Here is a 27,957-nt window from a genome sequence, read left to right on the forward strand (position 1 = left end):
TTTGACATTTCCAGATAACAAAACTTGAGCACAGGTTATTGTATGGACTTCCTAATAAGGGTTCCTCCCATAGTCCTAATGATGCTTATAAAAAACAGACTCTTGTACCTTCTATGATCCTTCGCTGCTGCTGCCTGAGATCGTCAAAGCCAAGCCCTCTGGTTTCCTCAGATTCTTCCAAAAGCCACGGGTTGGTTACACCTCGTTTGGCCCCTCCGGTCATTAGGTTAGACCTGAAAATAACTTCATTAAATAATTTTCAACACAAAATTCATCATACAATTTGTGCGTGCAAGATCAGCTGATGGGGATGGACATGTATGTATTTGTTACACTCCAAGTGATTCTCTGCAATCAGAAAAGAAATTAGCCAAAAAGAATCCAATTATCTCAAATAACAAATCCATCCCACAGGCTCTATAACACTGCCTAGAAGTGATAAAGCAGGGAAAGAATTAATTTTGCAGTGAACAACTAAGCTCCATGGTGAAATGTATACCATGCATTGTATAAAATATTCATATTAAGTATTGTTTCCACGTAGAACACGCAGCATTCAAAACTGCTACCGAAAAACAGGGTCACTGGGAATACACATACTATTCCTGTATTTGCTACGTGATCAAAACACAAACTTACAAAACCACTGAGGTACAGCCTGAAAGCTTCCAGCAGAAAAGGATCAACACATTAATACAGATGCAAATCAGATGAGATGACTAATTTTCTGCAAACCTGATCGAGCCTAAAAGGGAAAATTTCTGCATCTCAAGAACTGTACATGGAAGTTGCACAGTTACTCTTTTGCATTTCCTCGTCTGGCATCACCACGAACAAGAATCCAGGCACACACGCTCTTAAACGAAACCGTAATCAAGTTACAGGTTTTATTTTAAAAGAATTATGACTTGAGGTTGTTCACATTATAGACACTTCCCTTGTTACAACGGAAAACAAGTTTATCATGTCCAGAGCACATAAATTCAAGTAATAAAATGAAATGCCACTTAAATATTTTTCTCAATACTGGATTGCTGGTTTCCGCCTTTCAGCTCTTCATTGGTTTCTCCTACAAGAAAAACAACATATGAGAGACCGGGAGCTGCTCGAGCCCAAAACTGCAGCTCGGATTTGGGGTCAGAGTCCTCACCAGAGCGGTTCCTCAATTGCAGTACAGTAAGAGGTTTTGCTTTCTGCTTTGCTTTTCTAAAACTCCGTATTTTATTCTCATTTTATCTTTGCCCTGTTATTTCCCAATGCATTTCCAGGAAAACAAGAACAGGGAACATTTTTAGGATCTCTCAAATTCTCAAAATTTTTAGTTATGCTAAGACATAATATTTTTTGTATTTTTTAAAATTATTTTTTATTAAGCACAGGTCCCTTCTATGTGAGATATACTGCAACGCCGTAAGGTACGCACATATGTTCAAAATCGTTTTGTGGTCAAAACCCTGTATCAAAATAAGTTAATTCCACACAAGTATCAGCAGAGCCAGGAGGAATTCACGCACCAGGATGACCGAAGCCTCACAGCCCTTGGGTATTCCAGCAAAATCCACAATTTGTGTGAGGAGTTCCTTCAGGAATTGTGGTGAACTAGAGACACCTCCTGGCCATGAGATGAACCAACACTGCTGAAAAATAATCCATAAAACACGGGCATATCCACTCTGGCCTGGGTCAGCGCACTGCTCACTTCACATCGCGCTCACATTCCAAAACACTAAACTTCTCTACTTAAAATTTTAACATGTTCATTCAACTTCATCTCAAGGTAATAGATGTGTCAGAATCTAAAAAAAAAAAAAAAAAAAAAAAGAGTTGTGGGGGGGTTTGGTGGGTTTGGGTTTGTTTTGGTTTTTGGTTTTGGGTGGTTTGGGTTTTTTTATTTTGTTTTGGTTTTTTGTTTGGTTGGTTTTTAGGTTTTTGTTTGGTTGGGTTTTGTTTGGTTTTGCTACGGGACTAAGAAGCACTTATTGTAAATCCCACCATCCCACCGAGCCACAGGACAATGCTGGAGCAGAACCCAGAGCAGAGGAACAGGGGCTCCTCTCCTTTGTGCCCCCATTAAAACTTACATGTGTTTACAGAAGCAGGGAATCGGGCTCGATTAGACAAAGACACACACACCTGAAATAGAGTTTTACACGTTACGTAGCTTTCTTCATTGCTTTGGGGGATATTTTGTATTTTCTAGTCACACAACGGCTGCTACCAGGTTCAGAAACCGAAGTGCCAGGGAAGCATTGCACTTCGAAATGCAAAGATCATTAGAGTCCACCCAGTCCAGCAGTTCAATTAGCACACAAAACCTAGGGTTAACAACACCCGACAGAATTACTTAAATAAAGCAAACGGAACATAAAGCTCTTTGCTTGCTAAAATAGCACAACTATTTCTGCCTGTTAAAAAAAACAGCCAAGGCAAGCAAATCTGAAATAATTTACACCACTCACTCTCTCCTCCCCCCCAATAATCTGCCCTGTTCTTGTAGGTTGGGTCATGACAAGTGGTCTGCTCGTTACAATAATCTTTTTGACATGTTTGGTAACTACCTTCCCACACAACACAGCATAACTTCCTACTTCCTCTGATCTTGCCATGTTGCGCTTTGGTGGTGTGAAGATTAAAGCTTATCCAATTAGCCACCCACTGCCTCCGCCAAGTTAATCACGTAAATCTTTGAAACCGTCACAGAGCAGTGGAGTGTGTGGATCGCTTTTGATTATAGGAGCAGATTTAACTAATTACGAGGCTTAGCAATGCACCCAAGTATAAAAGATGATGGGGTTTAAAATCAGGGAGCTATGTCACTGCTTAACAAGGGAGGGCTTATCTTCCAGAAGCCATTATTTCATTGATAATTCTTAGAAAACTTCCCAAGTAACTTAGATTAGTGAACCAGCACTTACTTTAGACCAAGGCCACACATCAAGGCTTACGGCTTTAGAAGACTGATCAGCAAGACTGAATTTTAAACAAAACCTGGGTCATATGACAACAGGTTGGATGATCGCTTGAACATTCCCTTAACGACAGGGTGGCACAGTGGGGTCTTTGAAGTGCCCAGGGCACCTCGGCTTGGCTGCACGGGTCAACCTCCACGGCCACGGCGAGGAAGCCAGGGTATCCTCTCACTTACCATGGAATTGCTCACACCGGCAGGCAGTGTATTTTTAGGAAGCTCCAAGCTAGTAAATAAAACGAGTATGATTTTAACATACCAAAAAAAAGCTCTCTCCCCTTCCAAAAAACGCAGGAGGAGCCACATGAGTGCAAGCACTTCCGAATCCTCTCCAGGTACCTGCTCAGGTGGAAACATCCCTACAAGAACCGCTCCCGACGGGAAGCCTGCAGAAGGATTCCCTCCAGCAGCACAAGAACTGAGAGCATCACACCTCACGTTCAAGGAAATGCCACGTTGCTCTTGACACCATTTTCCTGCAGTTTGGTTAACTGGTCCCAGCGGCTCCAATGACTGGAAGCTGCATGAGCCAGTTGCCGTCCAGGATGCGGGACAGACGATTTGCAGGACACTGCGACTTGTGGCATCCCCGGGATCATTAATTCCTCCTCACAACACAGGCACGGATGCACCTGCACTCGCACCACGCAACGAGCGGCTCCCAACCACTGTGTGCTCACGCAGGTGCCCGCGGAGGAGCAGCACAAAGAGAGCAACACGCTGGAAAAGCATTTGCACAGTTGCAGAGACACACTTACCTTCAAATAACACGTCCACTCGAAACACTGAGTGTCTGGGTGGTGGGGCTGTGGCAAGAAACTACACACACTACATAGGACTACACCGGGGGTAAGTGTCACCAGGGACGGTTGCCTCTGTAACAACATTTACACATACTTATTTCACCACAGACTCACTTTCCTATGCAAAACCTCAAAATATACAGTGCAATAAACACTTCCATCAGAGATGAACCTTTCTATCAAATATTACCTTCTCTCTACACCATCCCTTACTCTCCATGCAATATTGGACACAGCACAATATGAAATATACGATAAAACAGCTTACGTAGCCCTCATTGAAACAGTCTCACCTCTACAACACACTTGCACTCCTCAGGAACAAGAGAATTATAAGACAGGAGAATTCTTTATAGCAAGAAGCTGCATCTTGTGTAATTACAACCACAGAAAAGGCAGAGGGACGAATCTAGTCCTGTGAGACTAGTCCTGTTCACAAAATGCTCAACAACTCCATCGCCTGCAACTTGCAGCTCTGCACCCGCGGTGACGTGTCCCCCCAGGGCCGTTTAGGGGCTGGTGTGGGGACAAGACGCAGCACTAAGCTCAGGCCTGTGCTCTGTGCATGGCAGCCAAAGCCTGTCCGAGGAACACGAGCCTCCCGGCGGGTCTCAACTCCACGTTTGTTCTCAGTACAGACCCAGCTCACCCAGTGACACTGCTGGGACAGAAACGACCCTGCGCAGGAAACTTGGGGTGCTTTGGAGCAAACTCAGGAGGCAAAACATAAAGCACGGAGCTCAGCCTTGAAAGCCGCCCTCCTACTGGCATTTTTTCCTGAGGTTAATGAGCGATAAGCTTTAATAACAGGCATGCAGGCACAACCTGAGGCACAAGGCCTAGAATTACAGGGCTTGACTTACTTTTCTTTGTTGCATTGAAATACCCATTCTTTGCTATTCCTTATAAACGCAAGTTTTCTCATAAGCACAGTCCTGACTTCAGCGAGGTCCTTACGGAACCTCTGGTGTGCTCTGAAGGAAGAGAAATGCAAACTGTCCCTGAACACAGACCAGACCAGGAGACTTCGCTGTCTCACTGGAATCTTCCTTAAACTTGGGGTGGGCACAGCAACCCTCAGCTTTTAGCTTTAAAAGGCACCTAAACGACTATTTTTAATCCTATTTACCAAAGAGCATTTGCTCCTCCATAAACAACAGCCAGATTCACAAAGGCATTTAAGCACCTAATGGCTTATTGATTAACGTCGGGCACTCGATGCCTACTTGGCATTAGGCAAAATGTCTGTTTGGAGTAAAGGCTGAATGTCCTACATCTGACAGGAAAAGATTTAAGCAGAAAAAATGGTAACTCACATTAAAATAAATAATATGGACTCTTCTAAAATTCATCTTGGGTAGCTATTACTTAAGGTGTTTTGCATTCCACAACTATCAAAAGTTTATTATATTTTGGAGAAATTCAAAGAGAAACCAAGAAAGGCATGTTAAAGTACACACTATTGATTTTTTAACTGGTGATCGACATATACTTCTATATACTGACTACCCACTCAGGCAGCAGAAGGAATATTCTTGATTCCTTTGCCTTCACAAACGTTTAAAGACGCACAAATTGTGATTTCCAGAAAGTCAACATTTCTAGTTGTTTTTTTCACTTCTCGTTTTCAAATATTGTCAAACTGTGGGGATTTCTACACATTAAAGTCTCTGCTAGAATAACCTGCGCAGATCTCTTTCCCAGGAGAAAAGACGGGAGAAGATACTGAAATCTCTTATTGAGAACCAATTAAAGAAAATTTAACTGATTCTGCTGAAGCGAAGTCACATCAACAGCACAACCTTTCCCCTGGAAAATTCCAGTTGCATCTTAATTAAGGCCGACAACGCCGGAAGGTAAACTAATGCTATAGCAGAGCAGAGGAGTGTCCTGCCCTGTGGTCTGGCCCAAGTTGTCAGTTAGGATAAATACTAAGAGCATTAAGGCCACTGTACTTCACAATCAGAAATAGCTTTACAGCAGTTTTCAAAGGATGTAAAACTCACTGAATGGTGACCAAATATAAACGAAGATTAAGTCTAGTAAAACCTTCACAGTTATAGGCCACGGGGACAATAAATATGTGATCAGTGGTGCAAGAAGGTTAATGAAAGGAATGACTGCTGGAAAGAAAAAGACTTCTGAAAATGTGTGCTGTCACATCAGGAATGGATTAGATATGGAAAACCAATACAAAACCAGAGAAAAGTGTCACTGCTAGAAATAAATCAAACAACATGTGCCGATTTTTCTAATGCAGTGGGACAAGCTGCCTCCAGACACACTGAAGAGCAGCCTTTGCCACTTACTGAAACCCAAAACAGGCTGTTCCAGGAGCCTGCAACAATTTTAGAGAACCCCAGTGCTGTAAATAGCAGCGTAACCCTCCCGGAACCTGTTGGCCTTTGTCCCCACAAGCAGTGGGGCAGGAGGGGGACGAGCTCCTTCCCCACCGACCTCCGTGCGCGTCGGGCTCAGGCAAGGGAGGAATGTTTGACTTACTGGCAAAAAGCTTCTGGCCCCGGCTGCGGCTCTGACCGCACTGCTGAAAACAAGACCTACAAGGGAGAACATGGAAGGGCTGTGAATTCACCAGGCAGAGAATATTTGGCATAGTTTTATCCATTTCTAATTAAAGAAGTTAAAAGAGAACTATAAAACTTCAAGCCTTGCAACTCCAGCAAATAAATACTGTCTCTGATGTTATCTTCTGCAGGAAAATACTGGTTTCCCTCATCATTTCTAACAGAGCTTGAAATTATCGCGGGACTTTGCTATTTTCCTGCCGTCTGCCTCAATACCTTCAGGCCGGCGCAGCTCTGCGTTGAGCCCTGCTTGGCTGCAGCACCTGCCAGTGCTGCCCCGCAGTCCCCACAGAGCTCTGCCTGCTTGTTATCTTACATGTTTTGGTTGACTCGGCGATGGATGTAAAATCCAGCACCATAACTGGATTTGCACGGTGCTAAGGAGAATGCCAAACCTAGAACAATTGACAGAGTCGACCAAAGTCCGCAGTTTTACCTTCTACAGCAGGTGCTGCATTGACAACGTCTGGTTCCGCAAAGACGACAGATCATAAAGTGAAACACGTGCTTTGGCTGTACCAAACACTGCCCTGGAGAGCGAAAGTAAGCAAAACCCAACCTCTACACACCATGGTCCTGGACAGATCCTCACAAAACACAAATATACATGTGAATACAGAAAATTATCAGTCGAACTTTGAGTATGTCTTTTACCTGCTCCAAGATACACAAAGTAAACAAGCTAGAAAAAAAATATATCTTATTTTCAACAGTTATGGCAGGACACAGCGCTCACATTGGTACCCAACTTGTTACTATAAAATAGCTTCACAACTGTCTCCGCCTTTTTCAAGGGCACAGCGCTGAAAAGGGATGGGTTCTCAAAGAACATCAGCAAAAACACTCATGTATTTCTTCAAAAGCAGGAGGAGTTAAAAGTACAGGATGTTTTGTTCTGTTCCAAGGGCTGACACGTTGCAAAAAGGTGAGAAAATTCCTCAGGGAGACTCTAACATTCCCTCTCCCACAAGTAACCTTGCACGTGTCTGTGTAAAATGCAACGCTGTGGATTTGCTACAGAAAAGGCCCAGTGAATACGGTGCATTAGAAAATGCCTGCCACCTCGAAGCACAAGCTCATTTTTAACAATATGTATTTCTACCGCATGTCCATCCTGCACAAGTCCAGGTATGCTCCTGGTACGACCCAGAGCACACGTGGCATCGCGCAGGGCTCAGGGCGCAGAGCATGGCCCCGGCGTGACCCACGGCACAAACCGCCTCGAACCCCCCACACAGCCACAAAACAGGGGCCTGGGCCCAATGGGAATGATTAATATAAAACTTCTGAGAATGTGTGTTCACTTTCTTAAAAAAAAAATGTGGCTTTAAAACAAAGTTTTACTGATTACAGTCTACACTCGAGAGTAATTTCAGTGACTGGGGAAATATCGCAAGCTCTGCAAACTCAGAGACTGCAGCCCCGCTTCTCGTCTGCACCATTTTGCAGGACAGATTACCTGAATTTGCAAAGGAAAAATTAGGAGGAGCAAATGCAATTATCTGTGCTGGAATTTAGTCAAAATTCTAAGTCTCACAAAGAGCGGTGTTTAGTGACCTGCATGGGCTCAGGACACAGGTAAGTCACGCTCTTTCATAGCAGGGTTTTCATTTTTTTCTGCATGAATGTTGGCTCAGGGTTAATAGAGATCAAACATATCACCCAGTGAATCTTGAGGATGCTTCTGAATTTGTCTCTCAACACACACCATTTCAGATCTGACCTACCACAGCCCTAATGTGGCACAACTACCCATTTTCTTGCAGAGGGAGGAGGAAACGGCAGCTTCATTTTGCTGTCGGTAACCTGGCTACCAGCTTAGAAACAAGGTTTATTTATCGCTACCTCTTTTCTCCTCTAGCAATTAATTCATTATCTAGTTTAAACACATTGAAAGAAAAACGAGTCTCGAAGAAAAATCAACTTTTACAACAAAAATAAGGAGGCAGAAGGGACAGAAGCTCGTCAGCAGAGCCTTTGGACCATCTGCAGCACGTGTAGAGCTCCAGGCTGATCCAGGACACTAAACCAGTGGGGATGTCACTGAAAACACAGGAGACAGAGGAGGAACAAGGAGTAAAGGGCTTATGCTATTTGAATTGGGAAAGAGACGTGTAACAAATTCCCAGGAATCTCAATTCTGCTGCTCAGCAAGCAGTTTGAACTCAGTATTTTAGTGAGACACAAAAGCTCCTGGATGTAAAGCAGCTGCAAGGAGCTCCTCAGCAAGACACACACACGCTCACGCAGAAACCGAAGCTACTGAAAACTCTGAAGTACAGCCCAGGGGAGCAAATACTCACAAATGGAATTCCACGGGCAAAAGCTGGTGCTGGCCTAACTGGAAAGGGATAAAATTCAAAAGGCTATTAACAAAGCACTAGAAACAACCCATCCTTCCTTATTCCACCACACATTGAGCTTGCAGGACTGCAGCACCTGCAGTAAAAAATGTCTTTTTATAGGATTATATACCAAGTCTATGCCTAACATGGTTCGTGTGTTGTGGACACAGCACCTGGGTGACTCTCACCAACACCAGTTTATGCACAGCTGATACTTTCACACTTTGAGAAAAGGCTCTGCCTTTCTTCCTGACCAGACGGGGATGGATTCTAAGAACCTGTTAGAGATGAAAACGTAACTGCTTCTACTTGAAAGGGGCTACATGAGAATTGCACGAGAAGAGCGTGACTTTCTATTAACCATAATTATTTTTCCCATCTGTAAAGGACACACCAGATCACTCAGTAAGCAATTACATCTTCCAAGCAACTCCCCACCTTCATGTCCTCTCCAGCTTTGTGCACATAAATGATGCTGTCATTAAAAAAAAAAAAAAACAAACACAAACCCACATGATTTTGAAGCAAATGGATCCACAGTTTGCTACTGCAGAGGTAAATGAGTTCAATGGATGCATTTAACATTATATTCAGACATATTCAAAGTACAAATCGCATGGTTCACTGGAGGTGACAATGCCATACCTTATCACGTCTGGTTCTGGGCCTTCATTCTTGTAAGATGCCTGAAGTTGTTTGTGTCTCGTGAGAAGATCATCCACCAAATTCTGCCGCCTGTCGCCCTCCAGCTGTGTACTGGTGATACTTGGTTAAGGACCAGACTTGAAAACATTGAAAAATTTTGATTTTATTATATAATACCCGGTATACATTCTTAAAACAAATCAGACCTCCTGATCATCAAAATTAACTAGAGCAACTATTTGAACTCAAGAAAAGGCTGTAACATCTAAGAGAAGGAGAGGTCCCATTTTTCTGAATTAAATCTGCTGTTATTCTAAACATGTTTCTGAAGTTTACATATCTCAATGAAAAAGTGACCACAGAGCGATCTTCAGGTCATCATCCCAAAGTAATAAGAGAACTGGAAGGTTATTTACTGTCAAATTAGCATAAGTATTAAGAATAGTACTTCCCTCTCCAAACTCCAACATAATTCTTCTTTCATTTATCACTCAGAAGTCCTACGCAGTTGGTCTCTTCTATAAGACTGACAATGTATAGCAGTACTACACAGGTTAAGTTCAGGGAAGGATGAGTCTTCTTAAAAGACCTCCAATTTATACTGTTATGACATAAATGGGGCAGGCCCAAGCAGAAAAGAGCTTTTAAAATCAGCAGGGTACCTCACATCTTATTTCACTGGAGACTCGTAACACAGCCGAGGTGAGCAGCTCCTGGCCAAGTGATCAGCAACCAACTAAAAATGTACTTTGAGCATCTGTTTCCATTCATAATTCATCAGCAGAACACCCTGACAGCCACTGATGCCGCAGAAGAACAATTCGTGCAATATCTCTGAAAGACAAAGTGCCCTGAAGTGCTGTAGCTTTGACACGGGACGTGCATTTGCTTTTTTAATTAATCTTAGTGACATTTTGAAGGATTATTAACTCGCTTCCAAGTACTGTTGAGTAGATTATACAATTACTGAACTGATTTGTGTGTTTTTCTGCCACAGCGGAGGCATTTCTCAGGTGCTCACCAGACAGGAAAGTTTTACCCCGCAGGACTCAAGGGGGCCGTGCTTAGAAGGGATTCATGCTATAATGAGCTTGAAATTAAACATTAATTCATTAAATCAGATTGCTGCTGGACAGCTTCAGGGAGACAGATATACTTGTCTCCTTACGCCTGACTATCCCAGCACATGGAAAGAGAAGCAAATCCAAGCCAGGCCGCAGGGCAACGCTGCTAGAAGAAAACCTGTGATTTCTTTCTAAGGCATTTTTAAAATTTGATTTTAAATTTCACTTTCTAAGTTTCATTGTTCCTGAAGTCAGTACAAGTCAGGGCCACCCCATCCCTGCCCAAGGTTTCATCCTTCCTCTGTGCAGCCCCCGGCACTGCTGCAGCCAGCGACCGAGCCACCACAACACCCCACGCTGGCCAGTTTTCTGCAGCCGAGCACCCTTCACTCACAAACCAACCGCTCAGCAGCGTCGGCACAGCACAGACACCATGATGGCAGCTCAGAGATCGCTTGGACCATCTCGTGAAGCTTCTTTCTGACACAAACATACCCAAATCCAGCCTCACACCCAAGATGTCCAAGCTCCCAACTCTTCCTACACTCCAGCTGCGATGAAAATATCAAACAGCAGCACGGACACAGTTCTAGTGACAGAGTCTTCCAAAAATGTAATGAGGGAAAAACCCCAACTGCATGGCAGAGCAATTACAGCATATTTTCCACCCTCTCCCGCAATACAGAAAGGTTGGTGAGTTGCTGTTTACACAGATACATCTGGTGTGTTGATACAGCCCGAAGCAGTAAGTCCTTCAGTTGATCGATCTTCTCCCTGAGATTCTGCAACGATGATCTGAGAACCACATTGAGCTGAAGGGGAAGAAATAATTTTTTTTTTTAATCTGAGTTATATTTACGTTAAATTGAATACACACAGGTGACAATATATTTAACTTCAGCTATAGTGCTGTGCAGGACTCCATTCCAAACCACAAAAGTGTGTCTCAGCACCACAGAGGGAGCGATTCAGTTAACTGCGCTGGACTCTTACAAAACCAGAGAATTAGAACTAGTTTCGCAAACACAATTCTAATGCATGAATGCTGTTTAATACAGAGAGCTTTCTTTCAAGTCTTTATAAACACGGTCCTTTATACGGGCAAAACATTTCAGCACATTTTAGTATCTTCCAGTCAGTTTTCCAGTTCTTTCCTCTGATCTTTAACACAAATACAGGCGCCAGCTGCTTCTGCCACCAGGTTTCTTTCCCAGCTCCCGGGTTAGAGGGGAGCTCACTACAGGTTCAGACGTTCCCTCCACTGAACCCTTCCAGACTTTAAACTCAAGATTGCCAAGAAATTCAGATTTCCTCCACTGTCCTTCCCAGCAGCACCTGTGACTCCCAACCCTTTCTCATAACTGACCTGTCCAAAATTCAGATGTGTCTGTTCTTACTAAAAAAGCAGTTGAGTTGTTCACATTCTTCCCTGCTCCAAGCTGAGGACTGCAGGAATCCTCCTCTCTCCCACCTCTTCCCAAGTTACACTGACATTATCCTCTAGGTTTTTGCTCCTTAAATATTATTTCTTTTCATTCCAGTTCTGTGGAACATACTAGGAAAAAACCCCGTAACTGCAATTAACTCTGCAGGTCATTCTAATTAAGACTTCATGTCTTACAAGATATTAGCCCTGCTGTGGGTTATAATGGTTGGCAACCTCAGCTGCTCTGTGTGACCAACTAGTAACACAGGAGGGATATTTGCTTTGACTCTCGTTCTTGAAGACACAGAGGCAGCAGCCAGACACCAACACCTCACTGAACAGTCACTGTGCTGCTCAACTGCGCTTGGTATCTGCAGAGGGACAGAGCGGGAGGTCCCAAAAATCACCTGAGAGCACCAGAAGTTTCAATCTGACTCAGCAAGACCTGCTCTCAAACGCTACAAGGACAGAAAGATGCAGCCCAGCTGAGAGAGCCAAGCAGGGAGCTGCAAAATCCACCTGCAGACCCAAACCCAAACATTCCCAAAGCCGGGACGGGGTGTAAACGCTTCTAGGGCCGTTGAACTGCGCTGCACACCCCCCAGCTCTGCGCTCAGGTAATAAAAGGTCTTTGCATTTCACATGCACATTCCTTGCACTCGCGTCTTGGTGAAGAACGCTGCACTGAATCGGCCCAGGACAGCAAAGTAGCATAAAGGTAGATACATGTGTCCAGGAAAGTCACCTATCGAACAGACACTCTCTGCTACTCTGGCCAGAAACTGCGGTGCTGTAACAAAAGATTTCCCTTCTATCAGAGAAAAAAAAATATTAAAAAAAAAAAAAGAAAGAGAAAGAAGAGAAGAGAAGAGAAGAGAAGAGAAGAGAAGAGAAGAGAAGAGAAGAGAAGAGAAGAGAAGAGAAGAGAAGAGAAGAGAAGAGAAGAGAAGAGAAGAGAAGAGAAGAGAAGAGAAGAGAAGAGAAGAGAAGAGAAGAGAAGAGAAAGCAGTGGAAGTTTTAAGATCAGCTCAACAGAGCAGAGTTCGCAATTGCCAACTTGAAATCTTTCCCTACAAGGTCAGGGTTTGGTGGGTTTTTTTTCCCATTTTAAATTTTATGCTCTGTTTTTTGCTCAGCAATAAGCAACAAGTTGTTGGCGGGTTTTTTTTGCCATGCTAATGGCAAAATACCATAAAAACTTGTTTACATTCTCCCTACCAGGGAAATATTGTACAAAGACTTTTTCCTCCGTTAAGACATTCAGGAGTCACAGAATATATGACCACTCAGCCGTGGATTTCTCAATATGCATTTCTGTTATGAAAACAACTCTCATTGTTGGAAACTTGTTTATAGTAGAATCAAAGGCTGCCAAATATTCATATTTAACTGTTAATGGATTAAAGGGAAACTGCACTTGGAAAACACAGGGCATGGAACAAATGATTTTATGAAGAACTAAGTCAGCTGTGTAATGTTTCCATAAAACACAACCTGGAGAGTTATGGTACAAGAAAAGCTTCAAACAACACGAATACAATGTGTTGTTGGGGTTTTTTTGGAACACATCACAGATTGCAGTGATGCAAATCGAGAACTTTGTCCTCTATAAACACAGATGGATTAAGCAGCAATCTTTTTATTAGTCTTCTCCTGCCTGAGTGTGTCTGTACAATTTCTAATACTTCATCACCCTAAGAGCAGGGAGTTTAATCACCACCTCAAAACACTCCTCTCCATTCTACAGCTAGAGAAAATATTTCTCTCAAATCCCACTTATTTGGGCCTTCTGAAACCACTTTTCAACTCATGCCAAATTCGAGTAATTCATTAAAAGCCACTGATTATTGTACAAAGCCAACCCAGTTTTCTTCAACATTTCTTCAAAGGAAACATTTCAAAAACGACATTTTATTTTAAAAGCTATCAGCAAAGAGACTGGCAAAGAAGAGACAGTGATCACGCATCACATCACAACCCTGCTGTAAGGAGGGGCAAAGTCTAGAAAATAAATCATCCGGTGTGTTTTTAATTATGCAAATTATCACAAAACACTAAACTCAAGGGCTTGGACACATTTTCATCTTAACTTTAGTGAGAAGTTACTGGCATGACCTGGGCATGTGTGGCTAAGGAGGCTCCTACACTTCTTGAAGGGAAGGACAAGGCTTTTAGTCCTGAAGAAAGCAGCCTCCTGAGAATCTTTTTATTTTATTTTTTTAAACAGGAAGTGTGAAAAGGTGGAGACCGTAATATGCCTGGGTAAGCTCTAACTGCTGCTTCTCATCCATATTTAACTCTGGTCTTACATTTTGTTAGAAATGTAGCTAAAAAAGGCCACAAAATTCATATTTCATCTGATCTACAGCTGCTGCAGAAAGGAAGCAAGACAGTTTTGTGGAGAAGAAAAATATCTATTCAATATTTACACAAAAAGCAGTACACAGAAGCTGGAGGGCATCCCAACATCTCTCAGATTCAGGATCTCTGAAAACAGTTCTGTTTCTGGCAGCAACAGCCCTGAGCAGTCACTGGCACGTGCCCAACACACCCACAGCTTCTCCTTTCCTCTTTCTGTAAAACCAGCATCATCGCAGATGTAAAAGATTCATTACCGTTAACTCCAAGATTATTTTTACCACACTGAAAAGCTACCGTTAATTTAAAAATTATATTCTTGTTTTCTTTATAGGAATTTTAAAGAACATAATCGTATTAATATTATAGAATCACAGAATCCCAGGCTGTTTGGGGCTGAAGGGACCCCTGGAGACCCCCCAGTCCAACCCCTGCTCACGCAGGGTCACCAGAGCAGATCACACAGGTCGGTCCAGGCGGGTTTGAATGTCTCCAGAGAAGGAGACTCCACACCCGCTCTGGGCAGCCTGGTCCAGGCTCTGGCACCTCCCGGCAAAGAAGTTTCTCCTCATGTTCAGCTGGACCCTCCTGTGCTTCAGTCTGTGCCCATTGCCCCTCACCCTGGCGTTGGGCACCACTGAACAGAGTCTGGTCCATCCTCTGACACCCACCCTGGAGATATTGATCACATTGATCAGGTCCCTCTCAGCTTCTCTTCTCCAGCTGAACAGCCCCAGCTCTCTCAGTCTCTCCTCACGACAAAGATGCTCCACACCCCTCAGCATCTTTGTGTCCAGTAATTCCTTGTTCTTAAACTGGGGAGCCCAGAACTGGACATAGTATTAATACATATGAAGTTCCTGCCATTAAACTCAACTTTCAAGCTGAGAGCCCTGGCCGCTGGGTGACCCCAGACAGGGTTGGGTGTCCTTGTCCCCGCTCCCAGGCAGCGCTGCTTCCCCTGTGGCCGCGGAGGCGGAAATTCCGGCCGTACAGCTCCCCGGACACACCTGCCTCCCGCACATTTAATTCTCAAGCAGTATTTAAACTGGTAAAACCCAAAATCTAGCTAACAAAAGCTGCAGGTTCCGAAGGCCCAGTGCTGCTGGAGGGTGGTACCTTGGCCGGGCTCTCCCCGTTCCTCTGGCAGCGGTTCCGCTCCTGGATTCTCTCCGCGACCTCCTGGGCGAGCTGGCAGGCGGCGTCGTGCAGCGGGAGCCTGCGGGAGAGGCGGCGGTCAGCGCGGCCCCGCCCCGGGAAACCCGGCAGCGCATCGCTACATGGTTAAATTCACCTAAAAGCAGCTTTTTTGAGGAAAAACCGCTCTGTAGGGAACCCGCGTCGCCTCCCGCTCCCCCGCCAGCCCCGGCCCCGCCGCACGGCTGAGGCTCCGCCGAGCGCTGCTCCCGCGTTCCCGGCAGGCCCGCACCGCACCGGGAGGCTCGGGCCCGGCTAGCAGCGCCCGCGGGCAGCCGAGCAGCGCGGAGCCGGGCCCGGGAGGCGGGAGCAGCGCAGCCCGCCCAGGGAACCCGCCCGGGGAGCCCGGCCCGGCGCTCACCAGGGGTCCGGAGCCATCACCGCCGCCCGGAAACGCCGCGCGCGCTTCCGGCCCGTGTCACGTGACGACGGCGGCCGCCAAGGGACAAACCCGCCGTGCGCAGACGGGTGCGGAGCTGCGGGGTGCGCGGTGCGGGGGTGCAGCTGTGCACGGTGCAGAAGTGCCCGATGCTCCCGTGTAGGATGCATGGGTCGTGGGTGCAAAGGTGCACGGTGCAGAACTGTGGGGTGCAGAGGTCCGTGGGTGCAGAGGTGTGTGACGCAAGGTGCACAAGTGGAGCATGCAGGGTGCAAAGATGCACAGTTCAGAGCTGTAGGATGCATGGTGCGGGGTGCACGGTGCAGAGGTGGAGGATGCAGGGTGCACATTGGAGCGGCGTAGGATGCAGCGTGCAGAGGTGTAGGATGCAGGGTGCAGAGGTCCATGGATGCACAGGTGGAGGATGCAGGGCGCAAAGGTGTACAGTTCAGAGGTGTAGGGTGGGTGGTGGAGCAGTGCACAGTGCAGAGGTGTATGATATAGGGTGCAGAGGTCCATGGATGCAGGGTACAGGGCTGCACAATGCAGAGGTGCAGAGTGCAGAGGTGTGTGGGTGCAGAGGTCCTGGTTGTGCAGTACAAGACACAGAAGTATAAGATGCAGAGGTACAAGGTGTAGGGTGCAGAGGTGCATGGGTGCAAAGTGCATGGTACAGAAGCACATGGTGTAGCACCGCAGAGGTGAGCAGTGCAGAGCCATGGCTGTCCCCAGCCCTGCCCCAGCCCTCCCACTGTGTCTGCACAGTGGGGACCCCACCCCAGCAGAGCCCCGGATGCTCATGTGGCCCTGCTGGGCTTTTCTCAGTGCTGCCTTCGTCCCTTTTTCCTTCCTGCCTTCCTGCCTCCCTCCCCTCCCCACCACAGCCCCCGCCCCAGGTCACCCTCTCCCCCTCCCGCCCTGGGCTGCAGCTCTTGATGTTTGAGGGGGGCTCGAACCCCTCCGCCCAGTCATGCTGTCCCTGGGGCAGGGTCAGGCTGTCCCCTGGGCAGGGACGCTCCAGCCCCAGAGCCCCCCAGGGCCTTTTTTCCCCCAGCTCCATCCTGTCCCTTCCTTGCAGCAGCTGCCATTTCCCTCCTCCCTCATCCCCTGTCCCTGCCATCTCCAAATGACAGTCACTGCCTCCCCTTTGTCCCTGTTCCCCCTCATCCCTGTCCCCTCATCTCTGTCCTCTCATCCCTGTCCCTGCTGTCCCCTGCCAGCAGCAGCGGGCAGGGCTGGGACGCCGCGGTGACGCTGGCGGGTGTTGACACTGTCAATATTTTGGCTGCGAAGGGCTCTGCTGTCACCGGCCGGCGGGCACAGGTGCTTCTGCCCCGTCCCAGCCCAAAGGGCCTTTCCCATGCCCAGGATTTGGCCTCTCCTGGTTTTTTTGGGTGCAATTGATGACGCAAATCAATGCAGATACAAACATCAGTATAGGTGCCCAAAAAGCAGCAGCAGGGCAATGATAGCGATGTTTTATTGCCCTCGTAACATGGGGCTGCTACCACGCATGCCACGATAATGAGCAGGTCCTCGTCAGCATATTTACGGGCGGCTGCAACGCCCGTTGCGCTCCCGGTGAGCGCCCGGACCCGGCAGCGAAGCCCCTTGGCTGAGGCTGGGGCGGCTTCGAGCGAGAAGCCAGAGGAGCCCCGCATGCAATGGGGAGCCACCCCCGGGGGGGCTTCAGGGGGCTGTGATGTGCCCCCTCATTGCACATTTGCTCTCCTGCAGTGGCTGGGCAGGGCTGGGGGGCGTCCTGGGGGGAGCAGGGATGTGTCCCCTGCCATGGGACAGGGCTGCTGCAGCGGGGCTGAGACTGATATTCGAGAAGCATTTGGGAAACACACTCAGACACATGGTGTGAATTTTGGGGGTGTCATATGCAGGGACACGAGTTGAACTCCATGATCCTTGTGGGTTCCTTCCAACTCAGGACATTCTATGATTCTATGATGTGTTCAGGACTGTGGATCCTGTGTGCCCCCCCTGCCACGAGCAGGGACATCTGCACCAGCTCAGGTCGCTCAGAGCCCCGTCCAGCCTGGCCTGGGATGTCTCCAGGGATGGTTCAGCCACCACCTCTCTGGCCAACCTGGGCCAGGCTCTCACCACCCTCAGGGGCAACAATTTCTTCCTCATGTCTGGCCTGAATCTCCCTCGTTTAGTTTAAAACCATCACCCCTTGTCCCATCGCAACAGGCCCTGCTCAAAAGTCTGTCCTCATCTTTCCTATTGGCCCCTTTTAAGCACTGAAAGGTGCAATAAGGTCTCCCTGGAGTTTCCCTTCTCCAGGCTGAACACCCCAACTCTCTCAGTTGGTGAAGCCACAGCCAAGGAGGACACACGTGCCACAAGCGTCCAGGGCAGGAGGGGAAGCAGCGTGGGGGGCTCGGGAAGCCCCATGGGCGCTGGCAGCCCCTGCGGTGTGGGCTCCGTCCCTGGGGTGCCGGCTCTTCTGCCCAGCTCTCTTTGCACAGCCGAGTCAGGCTGGCTGCTCCCACCGGCATTAGCATGAAACATTCATGGCCTTCAGCTGTGCTGCTTGTCCGGAGCCAGCACAGCTTCTACATATTTAATTTTTTTCACCATTAAAAACACATGAAGCGATGATTCATTTGGCACTATCCCTAATCCAGTTCCATCTCCCGTCTCGGTGCGGACCGTCTGCCAGGCAGCAGGCAGGCACGGGGGGCTGTGGGATTCGGAGCTGCTGCAGTCTGGCAGGGGGAGGCATCTGCTGTCCTAGAAAAAGCAAATGTGGAGAATGCGGATGGCGAACTCCTCAGGAAAGGCAGCAGGACCCGCTGCTGGGAGGGCTTGGGCTAAAGGGTTTGGGCTGGAGAGAGAATAAACGACCCATCAGCAGAGCCACCCACTGAGCTCAGGGACGTGCTGCAGGTGCAGGCGGGGAGGCAAGGCAGGAAGGACCCACAATTGTTGTTGTCACACGAGAAAATAATCTGGTTTTTTAAGGAAAATAAAATCTTAAAATATTTTAAGATGCCCCTAAAAATGCCTGCTTTTAAGTGCAGCCTGAACTGTGAGTTCTCCAGGCCACCATGTCAGATCAGCACGATGTTGCTGGGAGCATCTCTCAGCTGTTGGAAGGTACTTTTCCTCCAACTCAGCACTTTTGTCTGTAAGTACAATGTACCATTTGTAATTCTGCAAAGCATTTTGAGGTAAAAGTCAATCAGCAGCAACCATTTCAAAGGGAGGACAGATTGGAAATGCTGAAACACCAGAACTGCACCTACGATGATCACATTTTGTGGTCCCGCTGAGCGACTGTGTATGTGGGATGCACGGGGTGCTGCGGGGTGCACAGCTGCATCGCGCCGAATTTCCCCCAGTGTTTTTCCCAGCCAGTGCTGAAGAGCTGCCCCAACCACAGCTAGCACATCCCTGGCACACCCATCCCCAGAAACTGTCTCTACAGGCACGTGGGGTGGCTGCAGAAGGGTGTCACTGAGTCCTTGTGGCCCAAATCTCTCCCTTGTCACCCGGTTCCTGGCACTTGCTGCTCACGTGCTTCTCTTTCCGACTCCCCCGGGACCACCCGGCAGGAAGCGGTTGCAAACCCACCACCCATGTTGATGTTTCCTTTGCTCAAGGACGGGCGCTCACAGCAGCGGGCGGTTCGGCAGCTCCCTCGCCCCCTCCCTGCCCCGTGACGCTGGCGAGGGGAGTGAACCTTGGAGCGGGAAAATGAAGGTTATCCTTGGGAAAAATAAATGATTAAGTTTACTGGTTGTGTTGCTGGTTTGATGGCTATCTCATCCCACGGGGTGTTTACACCCCCCTGCCCAGCCCAGGCGCAGGATTGGGGTAGGAAGGGGCGATGCAGGCGCGGGAGCTGCTCCACCCCTCGCCCTGTTTACACCAAATAAACCTCCGGTGCTGGCGGGCTGGTACTTGCCTTAAAAGCCAGGGCAGGTGACAGTGGCAGAGGGGACATGGCAGCAGGGCACATGCTGCAGGTGGGACTCAGCCTGCCCCGCTCCCCCCGGGGGGCGGCCGGCGGCTTCCCCACAGCCGAGGGTGATAAGGTGGGCACCGGGCAAGGTGAGTGAGCTGCGGTCAGGGACAGCTGGGGGCAGCCACACGTGTCACACGGGGAGATGCAGGAGGCTCTTGCTCGTGCCAGGGCCATGTGCAGAGCCACGTTCCCAGCACCCTGGGCCAGGGCACCGGCAGCCGGGTGGGCTCAGGCTGATGCTTCTCAGCACTTGGGACAGGGCAGCACCTCCTGATGGGTGGACAAGGTGACTCTGGGGACCACAGCGGTGCAAACAGTCCCACTTCAACCCCAGTGTTCCTCCTAGCCTGGTTTCCATGGCTGGAAACCCATGTGATTGTACTGAGGGTCTCTGTGTTCAGAGTGGGGACTCAGGCTGAGCAGCAACTGGTTAAAACTCCTGCCTGTTCCCTGAACTAGAACTGACCTGATCTGCTGATTTTGCTGAACTTGAGCAGAAGCCAGAGCCAAACCCAGCCTGGGAGCAGCCCGGGCGCCCAGACCCCCTCGTACGTGGCCCACGGAACTGGGACCGCTCTGTCCCCCGTGTCCCCTTGGGGCCCAAGCAGAGTGATTTGGCTCAGTGCAATTCCATCCTACGCTCCACATCCCAACTGAGCACATCCAAGATAGATCCATCAGAGAATTAATGTATGTGCTAATCGACTTTATCCTTGCCGATTAATCGCTGCCCAGCTGAAGTCACCCAGGTGACAACTCCCGTCTCTTTGTGCAGGGTTCAGAGCTGAGCCCTCTTTCAACCGCAGGGAAAATGCCACTCGCTTTTCTCTAGGAGGAGCTCAAACTCTGCTCTTCCCAGCACAGGGCTCGCAGCTGGCACATCCCTGCCACGGTCCTACATGCGGGAGCTTCTCTGGGGGTCACTTGGGGACATTCTGTCTCCAAGGAGATTCCCAGATGCTCACCAGCCCCTTGGTGTGGTCCCCTGGGTCAGGTATCTCCAGGTACATAGGGGCGTGTTGGAAACAGGGACCCTTTGGCCCCCCACAGAGCGTCCCCGCACCCTTAGCGAGCACCTCTCGCTGCAGCACCTTCTCCTTGCACCTCCTCCCTGGCACCTGCACAGCAGACGTGGCCGGGATCTGCAGGAGGCTTTGGCAGGAGGCGGTAAGAGGGAGGGCAAACACCTGAGGCTTTGGCCGCTCCGTCTGGGCTCGTAGCAGCCCGGTCCTGTGCTGCCCAAAGCGGACAGGGGCTTGTCTCCTGCCACGCTCTGTCCTTGGGAGGGGACACGGTGCAAACGATCTCTCTTGGCCTCAGCATCGCTAGGGCCCCGCTGCTTGTGGGATCTCTCCTTGCCCCACAGACCTGGGCTGGGACTGGGCTGCTCGTTCTCCTCAGTGTGCTGCTGCTGTCCCATGGGCATCCCCTGGGGACCGCGACTGTCACCCTGCTGCCTGCACCTCCCTCGCGGCAGGCGACAGGCTGGGAAGTCAGGAGCTTTCTGAGGGGTGCAAAGCCCCTCACGGTGTGGAGAAGCAGCCCTGACAGCCAGCAGGTACCTGGCCCCACACTTCTCCGAGCCCCTGGACAAGGGTTTCACTGGGGAGCTGAGCCGATGTCCTCCAGTCCCACGTGAGCAAATTGAGCAGCTCCAGCCAGGCGAAGCCTCCTGAAAACCTTACCTTTGCAAGGGGGGGAAGTAGTTGAAATACAAGATGCTGCTGTAAGGCTTCAAAGGGCTGTCAGCCAGGGTGAAATGCTGTCAGCTGGGACGGTGAGATGTGTTGAATAAAAGGTCTTTGTCCTGCAGAGATGTTGGGTTCATCTCCAGTCACGGTCGTGATCACGCCCGAGGCTGACACCTGGGACATTGACGCCTCCTCTTGTCTGGGCTGTGGACAGTTTGTGGATTGGGACAAGATGCCAGAGCCGGAGCAGCAGGCGAATATCCCCCGAGATGTCCTCAGCAAGCCCCCGAAGGAGCTGAAGAAGCTGGCGAGAGAAGGCTACTGGGCAGCGAGCCGCTCTCTGAGAGCTCGGGTGTACCACCACCTCATCCAGCAGGTCTCCTGCCGCCTCGTCACCCCAGACGCTCTCGTTTACAGAGACGTGGTGAGTCGGCTCTTCGGGAAGCTGAGTGTGAGCTCCCACCCTTTGCCCGAGTTCCTGGAAGGATGCTCCATGCCTACGTACTGCCTCAACCTGGACGGGGTCACTGCCTTGAAGAAGATCCTCATCTGCATCGGCAACCTTTTCCCCGACATAACCTACAGCCCCATCCTCCCCTCGCTGGTGGCTCTGCTGCTGCACTACAGCAAAGACGAAGCTCAGTGCTTCGAGAACATCGCCCGCCTCATCGCCAGCAATGCCCCCCACACCAGCTACATCGACCAGTCCTTCCTGGCACACCAGGCCTCCTGCATGACTTTTGGGGATCTGGCCAACAAGCACTGCCCAACTGCTCACAAACTTGTAGCCAGCACCTCTGAGAACGTCTTCGAGGTCTACTCCGAGTGGTTATCGTGGCTCTTTCAGGACCTCCCCTTCAGCTACGCCATCCGTATCTTTGATGTCTACCTGCTGGAGGGGCAGAAGGTTCTCTACCGCATCGCTCTGGCCTTGCTGAAGCAGTACAGGCTCTCAGTGACCTCCCCCGAGCTGGAGGGGACTGACATCAAGGCAGACCTACAGGCTTTCGCCCAGAACATTGCTGAGCATGTCACCGTGGACAAACTCCTCGAGAGAGCCTTTGGCATCCGGCTGTTCTCCCGCAAGGAAATCTGGCTCCTCCAGATGGCCAACAGGAAGGCGCTAATGGAGAGGGGCATCACCATGGTGCAGGGCAGGTAAGGAGGCCTCTCTGTTTGCCAGCTCGTGGGGCTAAGCAGGCAAAATATGAGTTACAGTGGAGATACAACATGGGGGGAGCTTCAGCTACATCCCTTGGCTTTGGTGACACTGGCTGCCCCACAGCTGACAGTCTCACTGTCAGGAGACACCGCACAATCGGAGCTAGCCATGTTAACAGAAAGCTCACCATGCGAAAAGCCTGACGAACCCTGATGCATGGGGGCTGTACCCCTAAAAGCAGACGGGCAACCTGGCTTGGCAGTAACGGGCGCCCTCCCTTGCACAGGCAGTCCTTCCACCTGGCCGTGGACATGCAGAACTTCAGCTCCAGCATCGTAACGGCTCAGGAGATGCGCATCATCTGGTCCTGGATTCCTGAGCGCTTCTCCCTCTTCCCCCCACTGCTGCTCTTCTCCACCTCCCGAGACGGGTGCAGCCTGCAGAGGTAAAGCCTCGTCTGCCCCTCAGGTCTAGTCGGGTCGGGTGGGCCGGGTGGAAAAGCAGGTACACGTTGGTGATGTAGAAAGGAGCAACACGTGGTGGCCATGGGGGACATCTGAGGTCTCCCAGGGACTCTCTTCTGTGATTCTATGGTTCTATAATTCTGTGATTCTATGACTCTGTTGGGAAATATATCCAGATTTAAAGCAAGCTCATTTGGTAAACTCCCCCCACGAAGCACCCCCAGCCTGGTGCGTGAGGGTAGGGTGGGAGGATCTGGTGTTTGGATTTATCTGAGCTATTACTTGCTTCACCAAGCAAAAATGACAACTCGACCAGTCCCATAAGCCAACCCTCTCCATTCCTGCACAAATACTGAAGCTGCTTGAGCTATAGGATGATGAGGTTTTGCTGCTGTCCTTTCCTGAGCTCCCCTGGCACAGCAAGAGGCTCAGAGGAGCCACCACTGCTCTCCACTGCCCTTTACAGCCTCATCCTTGCCACGCGCTGCTCCTGGGCCTTGGCATCCCCCCGACCCAACCTCCTTGTTCAATTCTGCAGGTTTTACACGTGCTGCGAAGGCTACGAACCCACGGTGCTGCTCATAAAAACAACAGAGGGGGAGGTAGGTGTTTCCCAGCAGAGCAGTGGGCTGTGCTGGTGCCGATGTGGGGAAGGGGACGGGGTGGTTGGAGCAGCCGCGGGGCTGCGTGGTCCCGCTCCTGCCCTGTCCGGGGTCTGTCTCAGCTCCCAGGAGAGGATAAACTGCCACCCCCGGCACCAAGAGCCACCTTAGACACCGGCTGGTCTAAAGGGTGCTGCTGTGGGGAAACAAAGGAGTCAGTGAGACGGAGAGGCCACGAGTGATACTCTTTTATTGCAAAAACAGGCTAAAAGTCCTTGCTAAGCAGACTTTCCTGAAGTCAGCAGATGCTTTGCCTGAGCCAGGACTTGCTTTCAATGCATTAAATGCAAGGATCTCTCCCTGACTGCAAGAGCAGCCACACAAAGGAAATGGAGGGGAAATAAGGACAGCTTCTATGGTATTTGAAAGTCGTGAAATAACTGCAAAAACTGAGCCAAGCCTCTTCCCAGGGACTCTGAGAGTGGCTCATAAACCTGTATTTTATCTCTCTACTCTTCATCAAACAGCAGAGGCAAGTTCTGTAAATTGTTCAGGCATCCCAAAGATTTATTGACCGGCCAAACCTGATTTCCCACACCTGACACTTCAGCGTGGTACAGAGATAAACACCCTGCCACCCCCTAGGGCCTTGTGCAGACAAGAGAAGGTGACATAAAACCTTGTTTCCTACAGGTTTTAGCTCATTTTATTCCTTATCTAGTACCAAAGACGTGCACAATTTCCCACCTCTTGGTCGGTCCCTTCCAGCCATGGTCAAGTCAAGGACATCCATAGCAGGGTGGGCCAGACCATGGGTGGAAGAACTGGCCAAAACACCTAGGGAGCAGTGTCTGATCCTCCCCCCGGGACTGGTTAAAAGCCTCGTAGGTAACAAAAACATGTCATCTGAATCTTTGCCACTTTAAAAAACATTTTTCCCAAAGACGCATAAAACAGGCGACCATCTCACCACTGTCCAGGGGCCAGCTGAGGACAAGGGACTCCGAGATCTCAGCACGTAGCAATACCGTTCACGCAACACTTGGAGCCACAGCTATTCCTTCCCATCGCCGGGAGCCGGACGGGACTTGCTCTGCTCCCAGCCCCCTCCCTCGCCAACACCTCCCTGTCCTCTCTCCTCAAGGTGTGCGGGGCGTTTCTCTCCTCCGACTGGAGTGAAAGGAAGAAGAGCGGCGTGGCATCGGGCTTTTTTGGGACAGGGGAGTGCTTTGTGTTCACTGTAAGTCACGTTTTATTTCTGGGTTTACACTTACTTTTTATAATTACTTTTTCCGTTACCCCTCTGACCCCTCTTGGTGGCACCAAGCTGCTTCCTTACCACGGTCTCACTGCCACCCTTTAGCTCTGGGAAGAGGCAGCGGCACAGAAATTGCTGTGCTGGATCAGAGCAATGCAGAAGGAAGCCCTGCCCCGGGGGGAGCTGGCTTGCCTGAGCCACCGAGGCAGCATGCAATAACCGCGGGTGGGTCCTGGAGAGTGGGGCAGTAAGCACGGCAGGGTGGGTTTCTGCCCCGTTTGCTCCTTGGAGCAATCCCAAATCAGCCCCGCGGACCCTGCAGAGGCCGCGAAGTCCAGCATCCATGCAGTGTCCCACCGGCATCCCTCCAGCATCCACCCGGCAATGTGGGCAGTGCAGGTGTGACCACCTTGCGCAGAACCTGGTGAAAAGAAAACCAATTTCTCAATCACAGCAACCTCCAGAGCAGCCCTGGCACTGCCAGGACATCTTGTGCCCTTCCTGCCCCAGGGCTGGACCTTGCACTCAGCTTTGGCCCCCGACCGGCCCAGCCAGGCAGCACCGTCCTCCCCCAGCAACGGAGAGATGCCCCAAAGGACAGGGCTCACCACGTTGGGACAGGGCTCACCGCGTTAGGACAGGGCTCACCGCATTAGGACAGGGCTCACCACATTAGGACAGGGCTCACCACGTTGGGACAGGGCTCACCGCGTTAGGACAGCGCTCACCACGTTAGGACAGGGCTCACCACGTTGGGACAGGGCTCACCGCGTTAGGACAGGGCTCACCACGTTAGGACAGCGCTCACCACGTTAGGACAGCGCTCACCACGTCAGGACAGGGCTCACCACGTTGGGACAGGGCTCACCGCGTTAGGACAGCACTCACCACGTTAGGACAGCGCTCACCGCGTTAGGACAGCGCTCACCACGTTGGGACAGGGCTCACCGCGTTAGGACAGGGCTCACCACGTTGGGACAGGGCTCACCGCATTAGGACAGGGCTCACCGCGTTAGGACAGCGCTCACCACGTTAGGACAGGGCTCACCGCGTTAGGACAGCGCTCACCACGTTAGGACAGCGCTCACCACGTTAGGACAGGGCTCACCATGTTGGGACAGGGCTCACCATGTTAGGACAGGGCTCACCGCGTTAGGACAGCGCTCACCACGTTAGGACAGGGCTCACCACGTTGGGACAGGGCTCACCGCGTTAGGACAGCGCTCACCGCGTTAGGACAGCGCTCACCACGTTGGGACAGGGCTCACCGCATTAGGACAGGGCTCACCACGTTGGGACAGGGCTCACCGCGTTAGGACAGGGCTCACCGCGTTAGGACAGGGCTCACCGCGTTAGGACAGCGCTCACCACGTTAGGACAGGGCTCACCACGTTGGGACAGGGCTCACCACGTTGGGACAGGGCTCACCGCGTTAGGACAGGGCTCACCGCGTTAGGACAGCACTCACCACGTTAGGACAGGGCTCAACACGTTAGGACAGGGCTCACCACGTTGGGACAGGGCTCACCGCGTTAGGACAGGGCTCACCGCGTTAGGACAGCGCTCACCACGTTGGGACAGGGCTCACCGCGTTAGGACAGGGCTCACCGCGTTAGGACAGCGCTCACCACGTTAGGACAGGGCTCACCGCGTTAGGACAGGGCTCACCGCGTTAGGACAGCGCTCACCGCGTTAGGACAGGGCTCACCGCGTTAGGACAGGGCTCACCGCGTTTCTCCTGCTTCCCAGGTGCGCCCCGAGACAGAGCGGTACGAGTGGGTGTTCATCAAGAAGCCGGAGCTGGCCAAAGCCGTGCCGCGCTCACGCCAGCGCTCGCCTTCCCCCTCTCCTGCGTCCCTCCTCGGCTCCTCCCCAGACGGCCACAGCACCAGCTCGAACCGTCTCACCGTGCCCACGCCGCAGAGGAGAGGCCGTCTCTCCCCGTTTCTGGCCATCAGGCATTTCCTTCTGCCTTCGAAAACAGCCTCCATGTTCATGTCTGGCTCTTGGGAAGGGATCATTATTGGTAATTACCAAATGGCGGGCACCCACCCCGTGTCACACCGCTGCTTTGGCTGAAAAGGGCTCTACTCCAGGTGAAAATCTGAGCTGCCTGTACAGGCAGAGACCTCCTGGTTTAGGACAGGAAGCTAAAGCCGGGGAGATGCAGTTGTCCTGCGCTTCCTCAAATCAGCAGGGGAGCGCAAAGCCATCCGAGGGCAAGGATGCCCCAGAGAGGCTCTGCCAGCCGAGGGGGAGCACCACAGCCCAAACCTCCCAGCCAGCTTTGCACCCTTGGTGTGTCGTTTCCCAGCCCCCTCCTCCGCTTTGGGCACAATGGGGAGGGGATGCAGGCGGGGACCAGCCCAAGGAAGGGCCGGGCACAGTCACCAGGAGCAGACACCAGCTGCCAGCCGGCGCCGCCCTCAGGCTTGGGCAGGGGGGCTGAGTCTGCGTGCCCCATGGCTGCCGGGGAGGCAGCAAGTCAGCAATGCCCCCACGGCCGCCCCTGCCTCCCTTCCCACCCTCAGCAGCAGGATCAGGGCAGGTCTGGCTGCGGGGACGCAATGAGATGTCCTTGTTCTCCAGCTCTCCGAGCAGTTTAATAATTCAGCTCGTGCTGCCAGAGCAACCTCTCGCACCAGCTGCCCTGCACGGAGCTCTCCGGGAGATCGGCCTCCACGCCGACGTCCCAATTAGCAGAGAAAGCAGCTCAGGGCACCCCCAGCCCAGCTCTGTGCTGTGGCCAAAGCACAGAAAGCTGAGAGATGGGCACAGTCCCAAGAGACCTCGTGGGCTGGGCCAGTGCCCCTGCTGGGGCAGCAAGAGGGGAGAGCAGATCCCGACCGTCTTGCTTGCTTTTCAGGTGGAGGGGGAGGCCAAGCTCTGTCCCTTGATGCCAACCTGCTCTGGGGGCACACAGAGCACTGCGAGACCTTCGACAACCCGCCGCTCTGCCAGGAGAACTTCAAGGTGCAGCTCTTGGAAGCGTGGGGCTTTCAAAATGCATAGGTCACATAGGGGA

The 27,957-nt window shown here is 50.8% G+C and overlaps 2 protein-coding genes across 2 annotated transcripts in view; one reads left to right on the forward strand and one right to left on the reverse strand.

Moving 5' to 3' along the window:
• Window positions 1–15,795, reverse strand: part of STX8 (syntaxin 8) — a 101,218-nt gene extending 85,423 nt beyond the window's left edge. Inside the window, exons 1-5 of the mRNA XM_065647932.1 lie at window positions 15,753–15,795; window positions 15,314–15,413; window positions 11,128–11,222; window positions 9,347–9,457; window positions 109–233 (exon numbers count right to left, since the gene is read on the reverse strand). Coding sequence (XP_065504004.1) covers window positions 109–233; window positions 9,347–9,457; window positions 11,128–11,222; window positions 15,314–15,413; window positions 15,753–15,769 — 448 coding nt within the window. The 5' untranslated portion in view covers window positions 15,770–15,795. The remainder of the gene's footprint in view (window positions 1–108; window positions 234–9,346; window positions 9,458–11,127; window positions 11,223–15,313; window positions 15,414–15,752) is intronic.
• A 3,937-nt stretch (window positions 15,796–19,732) lies between these two features.
• On the forward strand, window positions 19,733–27,944 carry LOC135996166 (TBC1 domain family member 24-like). The gene is made up of 7 exons (XM_065647940.1): window positions 19,733–19,841; window positions 21,569–22,604; window positions 22,895–23,053; window positions 23,611–23,674; window positions 24,819–24,914; window positions 26,682–26,958; window positions 27,799–27,944. Exons 1-7 carry the CDS (start codon window positions 19,733–19,735, stop codon window positions 27,942–27,944), a joined length of 1,887 nt encoding a protein of 628 aa, XP_065504012.1.
• The last annotated feature ends 13 nt before the right edge of the window (window positions 27,945–27,957 follow it).

The sequence above is a fragment of the Caloenas nicobarica genome, chromosome 18, assembly GCF_036013445.1.
Source record: "Caloenas nicobarica isolate bCalNic1 chromosome 18, bCalNic1.hap1, whole genome shotgun sequence".
NCBI classification, from domain to species: domain Eukaryota; kingdom Metazoa; phylum Chordata; class Aves; order Columbiformes; family Columbidae; genus Caloenas; species Caloenas nicobarica.

Coding starts and splice junctions, on each gene's coding strand:
- LOC135996166 (XM_065647940.1), top strand. CDS start 19,733: ATGGCAGCAGGGCACATGCTGCAGGTGGGACTCAGCCTGCCCCGCTCC. Junction 22,605..22,894: donor ATCACCATGGTGCAGGGCAG/GTAAGGAGGCCT, acceptor TCCCTTGCACAG/GCAGTCCTTCCACCTGGCCG. Junction 26,959..27,798: donor TTGGGAAGGGATCATTATTG/GTAATTACCAAA, acceptor CTTGCTTTTCAG/GTGGAGGGGGAGGCCAAGCT.